At 46.9% G+C, this 19,154-nt stretch overlaps 1 protein-coding gene across 1 annotated transcript in view; it reads right to left on the bottom strand.

Annotated features, from left to right (window-relative positions):
- Positions 1 to 1,224: 1,224 nt before the first annotated feature.
- BMP3 (bone morphogenetic protein 3) overlaps positions 1,225 to 19,154 on the bottom strand; it is a 26,781-nt gene continuing 8,851 nt past the window's right edge. The window contains exons 3-4 of the mRNA XM_009887996.1: positions 7,696 to 8,606; positions 1,225 to 1,416 (exon numbers count right to left, since the gene is read on the bottom strand). Coding sequence (XP_009886298.1) covers positions 1,225 to 1,416; positions 7,696 to 8,606 — 1,103 coding nt within the window. The remainder of the gene's footprint in view (positions 1,417 to 7,695; positions 8,607 to 19,154) is intronic.

Raw genomic sequence — 19,154 nt, 5'->3', positions numbered from 1 at the left:
GGACTAGAGTTCTGTCTGAAGTACTCCTGTGAACATTTACTCCATAGCAGAGGAAACTTTTTGCAGCTGTGCCTGAAGTTCATTATATGTTTTCTCTCCCGATTTTAATTTCTCAAATGAATTTGCTGGTGGATAACATCATTGAAAGAATGTTTTGTGTTTTTATTGTGCAAAACCTGCTATTAAGAAATCTTAAATTGACAGCATAGGTACAACAAATTTGATTTTCAGAGTAGAAGTGAACCGAGATAAGAAGAAAAAAAAAGTCTACTATCTGATTAATGTAACAATCAAAACTCACCAACCGGAGGCAGTTTTGATCAAATAATCGTAGTGAAGGCCTACAGGTAAGAATTACGCACCAAATAATTTCACATCAGGAATCAACTACCATGATTTCCTCATAGATTATCTGCAACTATGTTCTAAAGTACGTGTTGTGAACCACTCAGCCGCTTCACTGCGTGTGATACTGTCACACCCTTGGCCTGCTGAGTTTCCGCAGTGGCGTGAAAGAAAAGCCTTTGCTTTTGAGATACCACAATTACGCACGCAGCAGTACTGTGTTCTGTGTTCTTCTGACCGAGGGCACGGACATCTAATAAGCTGAATTACAAAGAATATGACAATGAAAATGCATACACACATGCAGTCGGTGCCATGTCATACCGAGGAGATATATGTCTAAGCTGGATTATCTAAGGCTCTTAGGATGTCAGATTTGTTTTTCTTCCTTGCTGCACTACTCCATAACCTAAGGCAGAAAGCTTAGCTTTAAAATGAAGAACGGTGTATTTTCCAATATCCCTCCCCGTTAGTCACCATAAGAGGAGAAATAGAAATTAACAGCTACTGCTGCTTCCAAAATCTTGTACAAAAATAGATCAGTATGTCCTTCTGGCAGTCTCAAAAATCTTGAAGTCTTCTGCAAATTCCTCTTTCGTCTCTGGATTTCAACAGAAACAGTCAGTCCCCACTGCCAAGACTTGTGTCTTGGTCAAATTCAGAAACGAACGAAGTTCATACTCTCTTTCCTTGGAATTGCTGTTCAAAATCCATTCCATTTCCATCCTCTTTGTTTGGATTTGCTTACATATTTTTCTTTTTTGTCCAAAGGAAATGCATTGGCAGTGCAAACAAAGTAGATATCATGAAACACACACCCCCTTCCCCCCCCAAACAGCAAGTGATCACCTCAGCGCTGCAAAAGGGTGTCCCGAGATGTTATCTGCACGCACAGGATTCCACTGTCATGTTGGGGTACACCTTAAGAACCACGTTTTTATTTTCGTCGAAGAATAAGATACTAAGCGAAGACATTTTGTCAGGAACGCAGCAAGGCTCGGGAATGCCCGGGACGACCCCAACGGCTCTCACTATGCTCTGGATGGTGGCATGGTTGGATGGCTTCAAGGCCTGCAAGAGAAAGATACAGCAGAAAAATGTAACTGCACCCATGTTAGAATGGACCCAAATTCTCTAGAACAAAACATTCTTCTTAAGAAAGGCCCTCTGGAGAGCCCACAGCCAACGAGCTGTCAAATCTGCCTTCTACTTGAGCATTTCCAGTTGTCGCCGTAGCTGCCCTGAGACAGCAGAAGGGAATGAGGATCGGGTCGGGTTCCTTTGGCCACTGGCTGTGAGTTTCGCTCCAGCGCTTTCATCTCGAGCGTCCTGCTGGGGAAAGGACCCGGGGCTCCCGGTAGAATGTGCCTTCCCAGTAAAACCCCCAGGCAGCACGCCTTGCATCAAGGTGCACCTACAGGTCAAGGCAGTCCCTTCTGAGTGAATTAAGGTAGACGTGGGCTGCAATTTAGTCATAAAACCTGTTCGGTGGGGAGGGAGGCAGTCAGCATGCTATCAGCAGGCTGAGTCATTAGGGGAGAAAAAACCCCACACCTGTAGGCTGGGAAGTTTGACTGGTGGAACGCGAGTGCGTCAGGAAAAACAAAAGTGGGTAAAATGTGGACAGAAGAGAGAACGGAAGGACTTTACGCCACGATGCTAACGGTTCCAGTTTGCTCTCGTGCAAGATTGTTTGGCTCATTCTTCCATGCCACATCACTTCTCATCTGTAGTATTACAGCATCAGTGACACTGCTGAGTAATTGAGCCCCCAAATCCCGTGTCAGCTGTACCTCATATTAAGGTGGCATTTTTCACCAAAGGACAAACTTTCCTGGATTTACACTCACGTAAATCGGAGCACACTTTGGTTTCCTATGAACAAAAACTGAATCTGACCAGGGAGATAACTGCATTTGTTCACAAAACTACAATACATCCATACACTCATAAAAATAAACATATTCATGGAAATGAAAAATTCCAAGTTTTACCTCTGAACCCCCAAACCCTTCCAAATCCAATTATCTGTACGGAAGACAGGCGACCATCACAAATGTACAAGATGCAGTTATCAGCCGAAGACTTTTGGTTTTGTGAGCAAGAAACTTTACCAATGCTTTTTAGAGCATTACTCACACGTAGCGCCTGGGGGTCACGCAGCTCAGTATGCTCAGTCAGACGCCACTGAGAAATGTATGGAACAAGATAATTTGCGCCAAACGTGTAATTGGCAGTTTTGCTGCGACGAGAGATGCTTTGCTTTTGGAAAAATCAATCTTAAGGGTTAGATATCTGCCCACCTGGGGTGCAAGTCTTAACGACCTCGCATGCGAAAAGCACAGGAGTAACTGTGAGATTCTGGCTCGTTGTATGGTTTGTGCAGCATCTTAGTACATTTAGGAGTAACTGCTTCCAATTCTGCTGCCAACACACATGGATCTCTAACCTGTCCCTGCGTACAGCAACACGGCTCGGGACTCCTGCCAGCTGTGTTGTCCTTTGTTCTCATGGACACAGCTGTTCCTTGAATTCCAACAGAAATGGATCGGAATTAACTTCTTCTATTATCATCTTGCTGAAACTAGTCTCAAGGGAGAACTGGAATCATTTGACACAGAACTGAAAAGGATTCACTGGGGAGAATTCTGCTATTCTTTATGTACGTATTAGACATAATTTGAATGTTTTCTGTTCTTCTCACAGGGAACCTGTTTCTCCTGCAGGAAGGCTGAGCAAACAACAGTGGCAATCCCGCACATCCTCTTGCTTCTGTTTATCCTCATAGAGAGTCGGATTTTTCTCAAGTATACTCAGAATCCCCGTCCCTTTTAAACGCAGACATTATACAAAGGCTGATCCTTTTCCCCTGTTTGCTGTTTAAGTTTACTATCGTAGCTCATCCGATGAATGAGATGCAGGGCTGGGGTGATATTCTGTTTAGAATACGAACGCAAAGCTTGTGGCGCCATCCTCTTAACGGCTGTAGGTTTCCCAGCACGGTTAGAGGCATTACTGTCCATCTAGGGAGCTGATCTCAAGAGAGACATTTCTGTCTGTTTGGAATTCAAGAGTACCTATGCTCCTCAGCAGTAGTTGACAGGGATTTGAAAAATGTCTTAAATTAGTACAGAATACAGATTTCTGCATGATTTCTGCCTGCAAACATAAGTGAGAGCACCGGCAGCGTCCACGCTTGTTTCCTCACTCAGCTGCAATGCAGCAGCCTCCAAAAAAGTAACGGGGAGCCAAACACGTCTCCTGAGCCTGCGCATCGGGCGTCAAAAGGTAAAACACCTAGTGGGACCTTACTTCCCATTGCCAGTAGCAGTGGAATTAACAACAGCTCTATGAATATGCCGTGTTAAGGTCTCATGGGAAACCCTTCCCTTCAGACACGGAACGTGTACTACTGAAATGCTCAGCTGTACACAACTGGTTTCGAGTACTGCCTCGGCTGTCGGCGGGAACAGCCCGCATGCATTCTGTCATTGTATGACGAAAGAGGTATCTCTGTTTGATACGGGTATCGTACAATACAAAGCATCCTCCGTACTGACCTGAAGCCTGTCCTGCATACACTGCCCCCGGCCCTTCGGGTGCGCTCTTGAGGGTCAACAGCTTTGGCACAACTCTGCTCGTGCCGGTGGGGATTTCGCTGTGACCAGAGGGAAGCCCAAAGGTGAGCGCTGCCCAGAAAACCGAAACGCCCCGTGGGTACTGAACTGCCATAACGCCCTGTGGAAGGGGGGCGAGTCAGGATCTTCCCGGCGCCCTGTGCAAACACGGTCACGTACCCAATGGGTACGGCTGCGGTGAGGGCAGCACCTGCGTCCTTGGGAGACTTGCTGCCCCGCTGAACTTCATCAGAGATGCGTTACGAGCAGGACAAACCGTGTCGGCCCAATCCCGACCCCGGAGAGAGGGTCTGCCTGGCCCACATGCTCTGTGGCTCTGCGCCAGCCCAACACCGGTGGGTCTGACAGCGATCGGAACACCTAATTGACATTGCAGAGAGGGTAAGGACGGAAAATTTGGAGGTGGAAATTGTGTGTGTGTGTGGGGGGCACATCTGTTCTTACTTGCCCAAGAGGTTGTCAATTTTAGGAGCTCGCCCACCGCAGGGAACACTACACACCTTCAGGCACAGATCGGTTTGTCATTACCGGATGGTCACAGCATCGCTTTGCAAACACGGGCTTATCACCAGCACCAGGTATTACGCACGGCTCAAGAACAACGCATGGCTTTAGAAAACGCTCTGTTCACCTTTGCATATAATTTAGTTTTTCATTCTCTTTCAAAAACAAAGGAATTTTGGTTTTTGTGATTGGAAAAGCAACAAAAAAAAAGGAACAATCTGAATTCCAGGATGGACAGAAAACTGCCAATGGCTGTCAGGGAGCCAGACCCGCAATGGGTTTCAGTAACCTGCTCTCTTAACGAAGCACATGTCAGCAAATACTCAGCTTCACCATCTCTGAATAACTATAATGCTGTACTGCTATAATTCTTAGCCCAAGTCTAGAGAGTTTCACACAGAAAAGGCCCAATTAAGCCTTTTAGTAGCAATTCGTAGGAGAAAACTGGGGTCCCGGTTACGTCCCTGCAGGCCAGTGCGACAGGCTTAGTTCATCGCACCTTCTGCGTCACGTCAGCAAAGTCACTGAAACTCTGCGCTTTATTTGCCTACCCACCCCTCCCGTTTATTTCTCACCTTTTTTCCCTGTAAGGTTTCTCCAGGGCAGGGAGCACCACTGGCAGCGAGTACGTGCCTCCCCCCGGCAGAGCAGCGGAGTGAAGAGGAGGGGGAAGAACACCCCTTTAGGACCACCAGACCGGGTAACCACGACAACAGTCGCCCATACTGAAAGTGTAATTATTTGAGAAGAAGATGGAGCTAAACCACGACATCTCAGAGGCCAATGCTACTGTCTGCAGGAAAGCAGAACCTGAATTTGGCAGAAAAAAAAAAATGGCTCTGTATCTTAGAACAATCTTTTGATGCGCAATGTAATTCCACAGAGGAATTACCCGACGACAGACAGCTCGCAGACAAAGCTGGAACTCCTCTTTCACCCAAGAGATCCCTGTTAATTACCCATCAGCTGTGTGCATTGTTTTGTGCCCCCGTCATGCCTCAGAGTGTCAAATGTAACTTTAAACTTCAATTAAATTTCATTTTGCCTCTTCAGAACCACTGGTACTAAACTCATCTCGGGACGTTTTACTTGCAGGAGCATTTGTATGGCTCATTACGTTTCTTTCCAGAGGTTTGAAGTTACTCTGGGAATTAAGCCCTGAGGTTATGGAGCACGTTGCGGATTTTCCGGTTGCAGGTGCTAACAAAGGCTCTGTGTAAGGAATACGAACTTTTTTGTTACAGTGCTTCTTAATCATTACCCTACTCTTGGTTTCCGAGAGTCTCTTTATCTACGTGAAGAGACGTTATGCTTTTTCTGCTGGAGAATCTGTTTTGTCAGTGTCTCACCCCAAGTCTTTAAGACAGACTTGCTTTCTGTCTTAAATTCGTTACTTCCCACCAGCTCTTGGCAGGATTAGATTTCAGTGGGAGCAAGGACAGAGCAGTACCAAGGCCTTCTAAACCCACTGCATTCAAAACCGGTTTTGAGAAAGCCTTGTTTGCTCTTGAGCGTGCACACTGAATAATCAGAGGTTTGATCCAGACTCTCCTATAGGCAAGGGGGGTTCTTTCCCTCTCATCAGAAATACAGAGGAACTTGACTGAAATCGTCCTCCAATAGAATCACTGTTGTCCAATACATACTTGAGTCTCTGCTTTCTTTTGTAATACTGATGGTAGCCCAGAGCAGGTATCTCATTTTAAGCGAAGAATATTTTAGGGGCCTCGATCGGCTGAGCTGGAGAAACTTTTTTTTTTATTCCTTTTAACTGAAGTACTTTAACTCTCATGCTTTAAGTATTACTTAGCATTTTCTCCTAAACAAAAATCAGTGCAACGCTCTTCTATGGTTGGGATGAAGTTTTTATAAAAGTAAAGCTGCAACTGGAAATGCTAACCCAACCTTAAGCAGAGGGATACAGCAGGCATTTTCATAATTTATGTGTCCTTAAAGTTAGAATGGAAGGAGTCCAGGTCTGGGTCTTTTAAAATTTCTAACCTGTATGCTGAATTACTGGTTTGACAGAGCACGGTTCCCATCAACAATAAAGAGGCCCAATGCAGTGTATTCAAAGGTAATGACTCTCTCTCTTCCTGTTCCCTTTCATTCTTTCCTTTGATCCGAAACCTGAAAGCCTGCCATCACGGCTGGAGGTAGTCAGGTAAGTCATCTCTGCCTTCAAAGAGAGACTCCCGCCTTCCTCAGCTTGCCTTCTTGGGGTTCCATCCCCTTGGGCACATTTCTACAGCTGTCATTTTCGACGGGTGACTCCCTCGGGTCCTTAAGCCACCGAAAATGCCACATCAATTTCGAAACTAACTTCTAAGGCTTCACCGTGGCAGAAATAAAGACTCTCGAACGTGATGTTACAGTGAGACCAAAAGCCCTGCCTTCACTGGCATTTCCTGTAGGCACGCTTTGCGCGCACCCCTCATTTTAGGCCAGCCTCAAATACCGCATCCTCCTTTCGGGTCTCGGTAGACTCCAGGGGAATCCGTGCTGCTAATAAATGACATTGGGCGTTTGATTTTAAGGAGCTGAGTTCATCCACCTAAGTCACAGGGTGAGGAGCACATGACCCTTCTTGCTACTTACATGCAACAATCTCATAAAAAACAGAGGGTATTTCAAAAGTCACCTGGCCACGATCCATTGCTTTTGGATCCATTTGGTCCACCACAGAAGTGATTCATCTGACTTTTTTTGCTTACTCTTAGGGCGTCCCAACCGCTCCTACCGCTCCAGGGAGTCTCCCTGTCATTGCGACAGTCATGCCTCACCAGGGACACATTTTTCCTACATGTGCTGTACGGACAGACCCCAGCGTGGGCCCGGCACCAGAGACTCCTTCGAGGCATAACAACGGCTGTCTAATAACCAATTTTCTGGATCTGGCTTGTATTATATTTATTAAACAGGTTAATAACAAGTTCACACATCATAAGCGCTATTCCGGAAATGTTTTACGGCAATTTGGGTTCTGGACCAAAAACTAATATCATGCAATATTTTCTAAATTACCTTTACAAGCCTGTCTTTTTACTAGCTGTTCTAACCACTGCTCCTTGCAGCACGAGACAAAGATATCGCTTATTTACTAGATCCGAATACGTAACAGGTGACCGGCTGCCTTTTACCGACAGAGGAAAGAAAACCCATAGTTTAATGGTCACAGACAGCGCAAAAGCACCAATAAAGACCGTACCTTTGGAATTGGGAACTGGCACTCCCCTGAGCAGTAATAGGCGTCGAAGGATTTAGGGGAAATAATCCACTCGCTCCAGCCAATGTCTGCAAAATCCACCTTGAGGTAGCGCCGGGCGCAATACCGCGGCTCATTCCACTGCTTCCTCCTTGCCTTCTTCAGCGTCTGCTCATCGAACTGCAGAGTCTGGCTCTTCTGGTGGTGATTCTTCCTCTGCTTTTTCTTACTCTTTGCCCTCTCGGCTAACCGTGGCTGGAAGGTTTTGTAGGTTTTTCTGTCTTCCCATCTCTCATCCTCACTGTACTGGTACTCGGCTCCTGGAAGCTCATTATTCTGCAACGGCAACAGGACGTTTGCGGAGCGTTTTCGCCGCCGCTTCTCAAGGCTGCTCCTCACGTGGTTTTCTGGCCTGGGAAAGACCCTTGCCAGAGGACGACGGTGCCCTTGCAAACTAGAGACGACACTCTCTGGCTCGGAAATAGCAGAATCGTTGGCATAAATCAGAATGTAGGGTTCGTAGCGAGAAGGTGCCCTTTTCCAAGGGCGATGGCTGGTCAGATCCATTTTGACACTGATCAGGAGGTCATTGTTTTGTTTTGCTTCATGCAGGAGCTGCGTGATATCCTTCCGCTGCCAGGAAAGGACATCCTGGTAAGCAGTGGAGACGTTTATTAGGAAATGGCCCAGGCTCCGAGTCTGGTTCCCAACAGAGGGAAAGGCCCAAACTGAAAGACGTATCTGAATTTCGGGTTTCCTGTGCCCGTGACCAGAACAGCCTCTGGACTGGGAACAGTTCCGCTTCGCGTGCAGCAGATCACCAATGTAATAATACACCGAAGCGGACAAGATGTTTTCAGACTCGGTGAGTGACGTCAAGTTGAAAAGGTACATCTCCTGGCTTTCAGGGCTCCCTAGAAGAAGAAATACTTAGATAAGAATATGGGCATTTCAAAACGTCATAGAGAAAGGACCGAGCACATTGCTTTAAATTCACGGGAAACTTTGACGCAGTGCTGTGGGAACAGGTTTACACCACTTTTCAGGAAAATAACCAAGGTGGTAAACTGGTGACTGTAAATCACACACTTTCAGTCCAATTTCCTCACAATACCTACCTCCATCCAGAAATACTCACACATTTCCTACTGCTCCTCTGACACCAGGAAACAAACCAGGTCACAGAAACACGGCTCGATAATAGATGCACAAAAGATTTTATCATCCAGAAATTTGAGCGACACCACAGTAGAGTTTCACTCTTTTGTTTTTGGTCTTTCTGTAAGATTTCCAGCTCCCTCCCTCTCAAAATGCACTTAGGTGACTATGGCTGACCTGTCCTGACTAAAGAATGGTCTTTCTTCGTCCAAGACAATTGGGACATCAGCAGGACATCAGTGGCACTGGACCATGCCTTAGCCCAGACCTCATTGAAGCTGGAGAAAGGCTCCCACCAGCTTCACTAAGCACTGGATCATCTGTAAACTTCCATTATCCTCTCGAGCCACATCCTCAGTTGGAAAAAAAAAAGGTTTGCTTCCCTACTAGTAGAGGCTCGACGTGGCAGCGCAGAAGAGGAAAAGCGTGGATTCAAATGGGGTGTCATCCTCGAGCCACATCCTCAGTTGGAAAAAAAAAGATTTGCTTCCCTACTAGTAGAGGCTCAACGTGGCAGCGCAGAAGAGGAAAAGCCTGGATTCAAATGGGGTGTCATCCTTGGTGTTGCCACAGGCTTTCAAGTGCACTGCCAGGCAAGTCAATGAAGCTGTGATTGCCAAGCTGTCCAATGCAGAAAAAAAAAAGAAAAAAGCCAACCCGGTTCCTTCAAACTTTCCACTCCACTGTGATCGACGCCTCGCCTGCAGGGACTTCAGGGACTGGGTGGCACGTACTCTTAGCTTGCAAAGATGTCAGAGAGAGTACTAAAGAAGGACCCAACCCCATGTAACATTCGGTACAGCTGCCTATGTATATCAGGATGCAAAACAGGTACACAAACAGAGCAAGTACTACATATTTCAAAAGTTAAATGGAAAGACAAACTGAAATCCTGTGTAGCAAAGGATGTTTCCTGACAATAGTAATGATTCCCCCATTACAATAAGACCAATTTATTGGCCCCTCAAGCGGTCAGTGACCTCTGCAAGTGCACTGGATCTTCATGACTGAGTCCTTCGCACCAGCAGGATTAGAGATCGGCACAGAAGTAACTATACAGTTACCGACAACTGCCTTGCCTACAAAGGAGGAATGCGGCTCTCCTCTAAAGAGGTGGGAAGAAGAAACACAAGGATAGAATCACTGCTTAATCATTTTTAAGGCTTGGATGTCAGCTCTGGAGAAAGAGACGATTCACCATTTATAACGAGCTAAGGACACACAAGCTGGTCTCACGGCCTTTTGGCTAAGTCAGACACTAATCACAACTGAAGCTTCCCTCTAGAATAATCAAGCCCGGGACTGCTTCAATTACCCTGGGTAAATTTAGTCATTCCACCTAGGACATTTCATCAATTTTCATGCCAGTCAGAGTTAGAAAGTATTTACTAGTACACCTGAAGGTAGGTGGACATTACCAGAGCAACCCCAATACCCAAAAGAAAGCCAACCCAAACTGTTTTGGGGTTGGGGGTGGTGGCAAAACACACTCGCTTGCCCCTGTGTAGAGGGAAACAAGCCAAGGGCAATCCTCCTCCACGGCAGGGATATTACCGTATACGATTAGGAGAGACACGGGGGACAGCGGGGTTTCCACAGCTGTGAAATTAGAGAAGTCAACCCAACCACAGGTGCCTTGCAGAAACCCAACGATGCCCCCCCAGCACAGGCCCATCTGTGACGGCCGATCCAAATGTTAAGGTGCTACTGGGAGCTGTAAAACCAGGCTGTATGGAAAAGTCAAACAGAGTTAACCAAAGGTATGGTCTGCAGCCCCCCAAAGGGCTGGAAACAACCCAACACATAAGGAAAGCAAGGGAACACGGAGTCAAATGCATCTTTGACATCATGGCATGTCAAAACCCCCTCCGGAGGCTGAAGGGAAATTATCATTTACAAAATATCAAAATTTTGCAGGAGTTTTGCATTTATTTTTTTTTTTTTTTTTATTCCAAGCAATGACAAGCACAGAGATGCCCGTGGATTAGGGAAGGGCACCCTCCCCACTTCCACTTTCAAAACACTGTAGTAAGTCCCCTGCCAAGCAAGTGAAAACATTTCCAGTACTGATCTTTCAGAGATTCTGACAGCTTTACGTTCTGGGTGACATGCTGTGCATCCAGCCTGTGATATCCCAACTGCTAACGCCGTTCAGGAAAGCGCAGAAAAAGACCGTATTCCCCCTCTGCCTCCCCGTCCACCCGACAATCTGAGCAGCTGCCTCTTCTAAATGTTTTTTTTCTCATCAATATTCTAACCGGTACATTAAAAAAAAGCAAGAATCGGTCTCACTAGAAAAACAAAACCCTTCTCCCAAACTGATGACATGCATTGCTTCCTGAAATGAGGCAAAACCACAACATACACTGTTCTCAGTGGCACAGGGCAAAAAAAAAGGCCCAGTAATTTAGGGAAGACACCCTCGTTAACACATTCAGCCCAACCTGACAGTGGATCGCACAGGTACCTTCCCAATGGTTGAAAATTAACGTACCAAACCCATTCAATTTCTAGCTATTACTTACGCCTGGGGAACTACATTTTCTTTGAATGTGATCCTGCTTTTGATTCCTCAAGCCAAAGCCGGCTGTTTATTACATTTGCACTAAGCACACAGGAGGACCTGACCTCTGCTTGGTTTGTAATCACTAATATGACAAGGTTAATATGTAATTTGGCAGAACACTAAGTGCATCAGTCTCAGCAACCAGAATTTATGATGTCTCATGAGCGCCTGTTAAAGAAGTTACTATTTGAATCACTGCTGTATGTCGAATGACAAGTTTTGATTTTAAATTTTTAATAAGAATTCCACTTAACAAATATTGCCTGTTCCAAATCGGCGTATTGTAATGGAACGCAAAACAAGCTGCGTTTGTTTACAAAGAAACCCTAGATGGCGTCAAACAGACACGGGAGGAATATATAGTTTTGATTAAAAGCAAAATTGAAGAAGCCACTCTTGGTAACTCACGCTGCACCCAAGACTGGGTACTTGCAGTAGGTGGTGCTGTTTTCTTACTGAATGACCTTCAAGCTCAAACGCCTCCAACGAGATTTCGGATCATTCAGTCTGCAAAATCATCTTGAAACCAGTTGCTGGTGGCCAGCACGGATTTGCTACGTCTGGCTCAGAAAAATCCAACTGTGTGACCCGCGTTTCTGTCACAACTTAGGAACACCGTGTCAAATACATCCGTCGGGTGACAGCGATACCCGACTCTCAGATGCGAGGAATACACCGAAATAAGTGTTCCCCAGCCTAGTCATTACCCCTATAAATGACAGACACATTGAGGAAGATTCGGCTTTAAAATATCTATAAATGCACCTTTTCCTCTGGAAAATTTCATTTAACTGCTGTGAAACTTTGTCCTTAAAACCCAAAGGACAGAAACTGCTGAAAGTCTGTCCTTACAATAATGAAGCTTAAACTATTAGCCAAGGTCAGGAGCATAGTTTAAACTTTTCACCAACATCAGGAGGCATCAAGTAGCAGCTAACCAAGCATCGTTGTGACGCGGGAAGCTCTCCCTGAGCCTCATCCAGCATGTGCTACTGACACCAGTGATCTTCTACTGACGGTTGTGAGCTGAGGCTTGGGTCTTCACGATGACTTACACCGGGAACTCCTCCCATACAGACAGTCTGATTGACTGATCTCCCCCCTCGCTAATCCCAACGAACCCCAAACACCACCCCAAGCCAAATCTAAGCAGGGCTTTAATTCCAATACCTTGCCACGTTCAGTAAATGGTATTTCCTAGGATGCTGCCATCAACAGCTCCATGTTAAAAGGTGGGGAGGAGGGGGCCAAACCGCAGGGTGAAGTCCATCAACCACTGCTCAGAACCAGTGCAAAGAGGCAGACTGGCCAAAGCCGGCCAAGACCTCCGGGCAGTCTGCCCTCTGTAACAAGACCTTTAAGGTCTCAAAGGCAACAGGATCTCCTTGCAACAAAGCCCTCTGTTAGTCTAGAAGGATGAAGACAGCCTTGCAGGTGAAAGAACGTAAAACACAGGCGCAGAAACCTACACCCGAGATGATCATGGCACCACAATAGCTTTTTTTCTTATGTTTTCAATGTCAAACAAAACCGGTGAAAACAACAGCTTTGCAGCAGCTTTTTTTTTTTGGTGGTCGTTACCCAGACAAGAAACTGTCTGTTGCAGACATAGCCAAGGATCTGATGCTGAAACAGGACCCTTCAGAGGGACACTGGACAGACGGTCCCGCTCAGCCCGGGCTGGCTCGTAGGACACTGCAGTGGTGGGAAGATCTCACCAACGCTGGGTGTCCCTGCACTGCAGGGCGCTGCCGCAGCCGACCCGCAGCCCCGTACCCACCTTACGGCCTGGCAAAATTCTGCTCCCACCCAGACGCTCTACTCCGTCAACCCCGCGCTCGTGCTGCTCAGATGGTACTCAGATGGTCACTTCCCTGGCTCACCTGACACACTTCCCAGCTCTGCGAGAAGCACATTTCTATCCAACCACCACTACCTGAGGTAACTCTTTTAGGTTCTTTCTCACCTCAAGTGAGTTCTGCAAACTCAGCTTTGCTCTTTTGTAGTACAAGACAGGAAGCACAGAAGCATCCTCAGCAACAAAGCATGCAAGAAGGAGAAGATTTAAGAGGAAACAAAGGAAAAATACGTACAACAGAGCTATGTGCAAGGAACACGCTGCCACCTTCCAGATACTCTGAGGCCAGATTTTAACGGCAATCTCAGCTCCTCTTCAAGTGATCACCATACGTTGTTGCCGCCTGATGAGGAATTTCCAAGACCAAGCTCTGCACGACTGAGCTTTTTGGAACTGCAACAGGTAAGGCACAGCACCACTGCGCCATTGGTATTGCTCTCTCCTGCAGCACAGAGCTGTGGAGCGGCAGCCAGGAGCTGAGCAGAAAGGTACTTGACAAGGAGAACACCTTATTGTATTCACTCGAAGGTCATTTGGAAGGTACATGCAGTTAAATGGACAGGCTACAGATTTATCTGTCTCTTCAGCCCATGTGCATGTCACCGTTCACCTGTGCGCTCTCCCCTTGCTCCAACAAAACCACAGCAAAGCTGTACAGGGCCACCATCGCTTCCCCGGTCTCCTGCCGAAGCCACAAGAGCTCTCCGGGGTTGGGGGGAGAGGGGAGGTACGGTCTGTGCTGGCCTAAAGCAGCAAAGCCGCACTCCATTGCGCAGGCGGTTGTCTCCCAGCACCACGTCGGGCTGTGCCGTCACCCACCGCGTGCGCCATCAGAGGTGCCACGCACAGCTCAGACCAGAAACCCACAGCTCCACAGCCCAAGCGCTTGTACTCGCTGATCTCCAGGGGCACAGCTTCCTCACCTTCCTCCAGTAACCCACAGCTGTGCGGACCGCCTGGTGCTGGCATTAAATTACCTTTGTTTTACAAAAAAAAGCAGTAGGTCTGCGGAGAATGACATCACCGGCGAGAACGTGTTCCCATTACAGGGGGCATTTCCCGCCATCAATACGCTGGAACGAGTCCGCCCACATGTGGTGTGTTTACCTTTATAGAGGATGCACTGACGTTTTTATGGACTGCCAAATCTATCCCACGGGTGAAAAAGGATGCAGTAACGAGGACTATTTAGTTATATAGTCATCGTTAGCCATCATTTAAATGAGATATTAAAGCGGTGCCCTTGTGCCAGCGCACAGTTAAGAATGCATCAGTGTTTCCGTTGTAAAACTTTGTTTTCGAGGGTTCGCGGCCCAGCTAAAAAAGTTCACTCAGGGCTGGAAACGGGAACAAGTTCCAGAACAGGAACACAAATTTGGGAGTCAGATTTCTTCCTTTTCTCCCACCTTTGCTCCTACTTGACTGCTGCTTCCCCCTCACCAATTTGAGTATTTTGCGAAAGAAAAATATAGGATCCAGTTCTCTCTCAAGAGCATGGGACCTGGTGCCAAACTGATTTATAATTATTTTTCTTAGCAAAGCAGGTAAGGTCATAGCAGTTAGTAACTTGATATAAAAAAAAAAATAAATAAGAAGTCCACCCCTCTGATTAAAGCTATCAGCTACTTAAATAAAGAACTTCAAGAAGCAGAGATGGTGCACACTCCGGATCAAACTTACATGTGGACATTATGATACGAAAACCACAAATACGCACATTGCACATCATGAAGGAGCTGCACAGTGGGGAAATGATCTCTCTTCTACATATTTTAAGCAGAAAGGCCACAGGAGGTCTGAAAAGTAAACACCGTATCGAACTCGAAGCTAGCATGAGCAAAGCCAGCAAGGAGGCTGCATCGATGAAGTGGGATCGATCTGAGAAAAAGAACGTGAAAAGTCGACTCCACTCCTTCTCACAGCCACAATTCCACATCAGCTGGTGGCAGCAGGGCGGCTGCCACGCTCTCACCGTCTCCTGCCGCCGACGCTGTTAAAGCTCTCGTTACAGAAGACCCTTAACGTTACTCGGGCTCAAAGAGGTGAGAATTTGGCCCGTACGGGTTTTTACAGGCTGATGGCAGCCGGTGACTCGCTGGTTTCCCTGCGCCGCTCTTGGTTTCCCCTGTTTGCGTGGGCATTTCGTACCACAACAAAGGCAAGAAAGGCGTTTTGAAAAGGAGGAGAACATAGTTCTTAAACCACAAGAATTGGCCTAGGGGCAGGGGTAATACCTAAAATTACTTGAAATTCAGTCAATAAAAAAGAGTTTAAAGTAATTTCTGACTGTATAGCTTTACTATAACATCATTACAGGGACCCTCCAAATAAAGAAGAGTTTTTTAAATGACTCATTTGCAAGACATGTTCCTTTAGCGATGCTATGATTAAAAGCGCTTTCAAAAGCAAACCCAGAGTCTTGCGTTTGAGGCTTTTATCTTTCTGCTCTCTTTTATTTGTTCCGTGCTGTATCTTTCCTCCAGATCCTGAGCCTCAGAAGCTGCAGATGGGCACACCTCTACGGGAAGCGCTGAAGGTAAGCAGATTTCTATCAGTCCGAGGTCTGGTCATTCAGCGGTTTCGCTAACGGGCAGGAGAAAAGAACAGTCGTGAGCAGAAACTGGTGCACAGACTCGACCATAGGTCAAGACCACGCTTGTCAGAACCATCAGCTCTACCTCACGTATCATCTGACCCTCTTCACAGCTGTCTTTTTTAGAGGCACAAGGGATGGAAAACCCCTCACTGTGGTGGTACCCGCAGGAAAAAATAAAACGGGAAAGGCTCCGTCTTAGGATTCTTACTGAAGTAGACCTTGCTGTGAGCCCTGGCCCATGCACGACAAGGGCTGCTAGTGCCATCCCAGAAACATCCTACGATGACGACACGGCTACCACAGAAATCATGGGCTGAACATCCTTTGATGCAGAAATAAATCACAACAGTTGAGTCAATGAGAGGGAACAGTGCTGGAATGTACCAGCCACACTGCGAACGATGTACATCCTTCACTTCACCTTCAACGGATTTGGGGCGTGCGGTTTCTTTCAAGCTTTGTCACGGGCATCAAAGATTCCTTTTTTTGAGTGACTCAAACTGAACAATTATGTTTTGAGATAATTTAGCAAGATTAACGGCAAACAAATTTTCCTGAGTAGAAGATCACATGAACATTCATCAAAATCAAAGGCCAACCCCCCCCAGCCCAAACAACAAACCACTAACGATGCAGGCTCGTCGTGAAATCCGGCGTGTGCGAGATTCCCGGGCAGCACAGGATGAAGACCTCAGAGGTGCCCACGCAGGGCTGATGCTCTCGCACTCTCCCCTCAGAGCATTGAGCCACGCAAAGAGAAACTTGCATTCAGCAGCTGTTGGGTTGTTTCTTTTTATTAATCACATCCTCCTTCTTTCTTGTTGGCTGTCCCCAGCTGCCATACGCAACACTGCTCTTCTTGGACTAAAAACAGGGATGAGTTTCAACAGATCCTACCAGTTCTTGGGCTCATCAGACAACACGCTATCTTACAGGGTCTCAAAAAATTTGCCCGGTGGGTCACCTGGGAGTGACCTGGGAGTACCTGGGAGGCCCTTCCCGTGTGCTGCAGAAGAGCCAGAAGCCCCCCAGGGAAAAGAGAGGACAGAAAGGTTTCAAAGACACGTTTGAGAGCTGTGTTTCAGGAAAGAAACAGTTTCTCTCCGGAAAATATACGATTAAATTACAAAACGTATGGTTAAACTGCAAATGAAGCCACTAAAGATTTCCTTCAAGACCTCTTGCTGCAGATGCAGGAGCAATGGGCAGAGTCTCAGGGAAGTTCTGCTCGTTGCAGACAGACAGCCGTCTGCTGAAGAGGCAGGCAGCGGGGATGGGGATGGTAACATCTGCTGCAGGAGTAACGGCAACACAATTTATTAATTTAACCGAGACAGCCACATTAAGGACAAGGAGAAGCCTGTGGGAGACTGAAATTTGCAGTTGAGGAGTGCAAGAGTCAGAGCAGGGGATCTGGAAACAAACTACCTCAAAAGGGAAATACTGTGGACACGCCGTGTCCATCGCAGGGCTGGCCTGGCCAGGCCGTTGGGCGCAAGGGAGAATCAGAAACCAGAAAAAGCCTTTTTGCTCCCCACACCGCCCCAAAGAACATTTGAGCTCAGGGTTTTCTGGAAATGCACTTTTCTGCCATCAATAACCACACAAAACGAGCTGCTGCTGCTGCCTATGGTGAGAGAAAGACAACGGCTAACTGGTTAAATATTTTGCATAAATACTTATAAAAGTGTCAAAAAACTTATAACCACTTCCAATTTATTGCTTTGGCACTTGAACTGTGAAAGTAGTGGAGGAGGAGGAGGAAAGGGATTAGTGAATAGTGTGTTTATAGGACTACTGCCACCCAATGTCAAGTGAGAGTATAAATATAATCAGAAAGACCACAGAGATGGGATTTCAACCAAAGGCCTTCTAGGTTTAGAACAATAAATATCTTTAATCAGATATGCTTAAGGCACAAAAATCACTCTGCTGGGGTTATAGCCTCCCCCCCCCCCCCCCCTCTTTTTTTTTTTGAGTATACCTTTCCTTCTTTCAGTGAGGGAACTGCTTATTTCAGAACAAAGCAATGAACATTAGACTTCATATTGCAAAAAAATAGTTATGTTCGACAAGACAGTTGCTCTGTAGCAGCAGCAGCTGGGGAGCCCCAGCTCTCCATCCTCCAAACCCAGGGTTTTTATGCCTCCAGCCTCTAAAGCCCGTCTTGTGGACAGAAATACACGAAGTAACATATGATGGAGAGCACTTGTAGGGCTGAATCCTAAGACACCAAAGCCATTCAATTATCCATGGTAATTGATCTCAGTGCAGAGCTATCCTACAATAGATGTCGTGGCCTTTGAAGAATCAGCAGCAGTGACTCGCAAAGAAACCTAAGAGAAGTCTGGCACCCAGCTCTTGTTTTTTTGGGAGAGGAAGGAATCAGCGCAGGTCACAAATTCCCCGACAACACTCAGCTTTACTGAGAGATGCTGCTCTGTGAAAAAGCCACTGGGTAAATCCACTACTGCAATGAAAACCAAGAGACGGGCAAATCGGGCTGCCATGTATGGCATCACGGTGGTTGTGCTAATAGCACGTTCCTGGGATGCAGTGGATTTGGGAAGCACATCCCAGCAAGGGTCAACTTTGGGTTCTGGCATTTCCATTCAGATGCACAAAAAGCAGAACAGTGGAGTCAGGGGATGCAGTGCCAACACAGTGCCACCTTCCCTTTCTGCTAGGGGAGTTCTCCTAGGATGCTGGCACGTCAAGTACACACACACACACACACACACCCCTTTATGAAAAACGACTTCACATTTTCATAACTCTACCTGCAGACGCCAGTCTGCAATCATAGAGAGGTCTAAGTGCCACTGCCAAAGATGCTGAGCTGCAGTATTTACCATGCACAAATTACGCTTCGGCCAAAGCCACCTGCCTGTGCCCCAAACTGCCGCTACTGTCACCAGCGCTTCTGGATGTGAACTCCGTAGATGGTCCTCAGGGATGGCCACACCGCGTTACAGCTCTACCACATGCAAACCCGCCCCTGGCTTCAGCAGAAGCGATACATGCCACATGTCACTGAAAGGAGCATCCAGAGAGGGTACGTTAATCACTGCACTTCTCTCACGCGGAGGTCAGGCACCACACAGCGCCAAAGGGACAGACCCGCCATTAAAACACAAGACATGAAATAAACATTATATCCTACAACACGCAACTGCTGCTGCACAGAGCGTTACTTTTCTAACCCTTTTCGGCTTTTCCACTCCTTTTCTCACCCCCCTCCCCACACCGCTCCCGGGCTGGGCACCGCCACCGGTACCCGCGGG

The sequence above is a fragment of the Charadrius vociferus genome, unplaced genomic scaffold (genome assembly GCF_000708025.1).
Source record: "Charadrius vociferus isolate BGI_N301 unplaced genomic scaffold, ASM70802v2 scaffold687, whole genome shotgun sequence".
In the NCBI taxonomy this organism is placed as follows: domain Eukaryota; kingdom Metazoa; phylum Chordata; class Aves; order Charadriiformes; family Charadriidae; genus Charadrius; species Charadrius vociferus.
The sequence above is the reverse complement of the archived record's forward strand: the minus strand, read 5'-3'. Positions and strand labels throughout refer to the sequence as shown.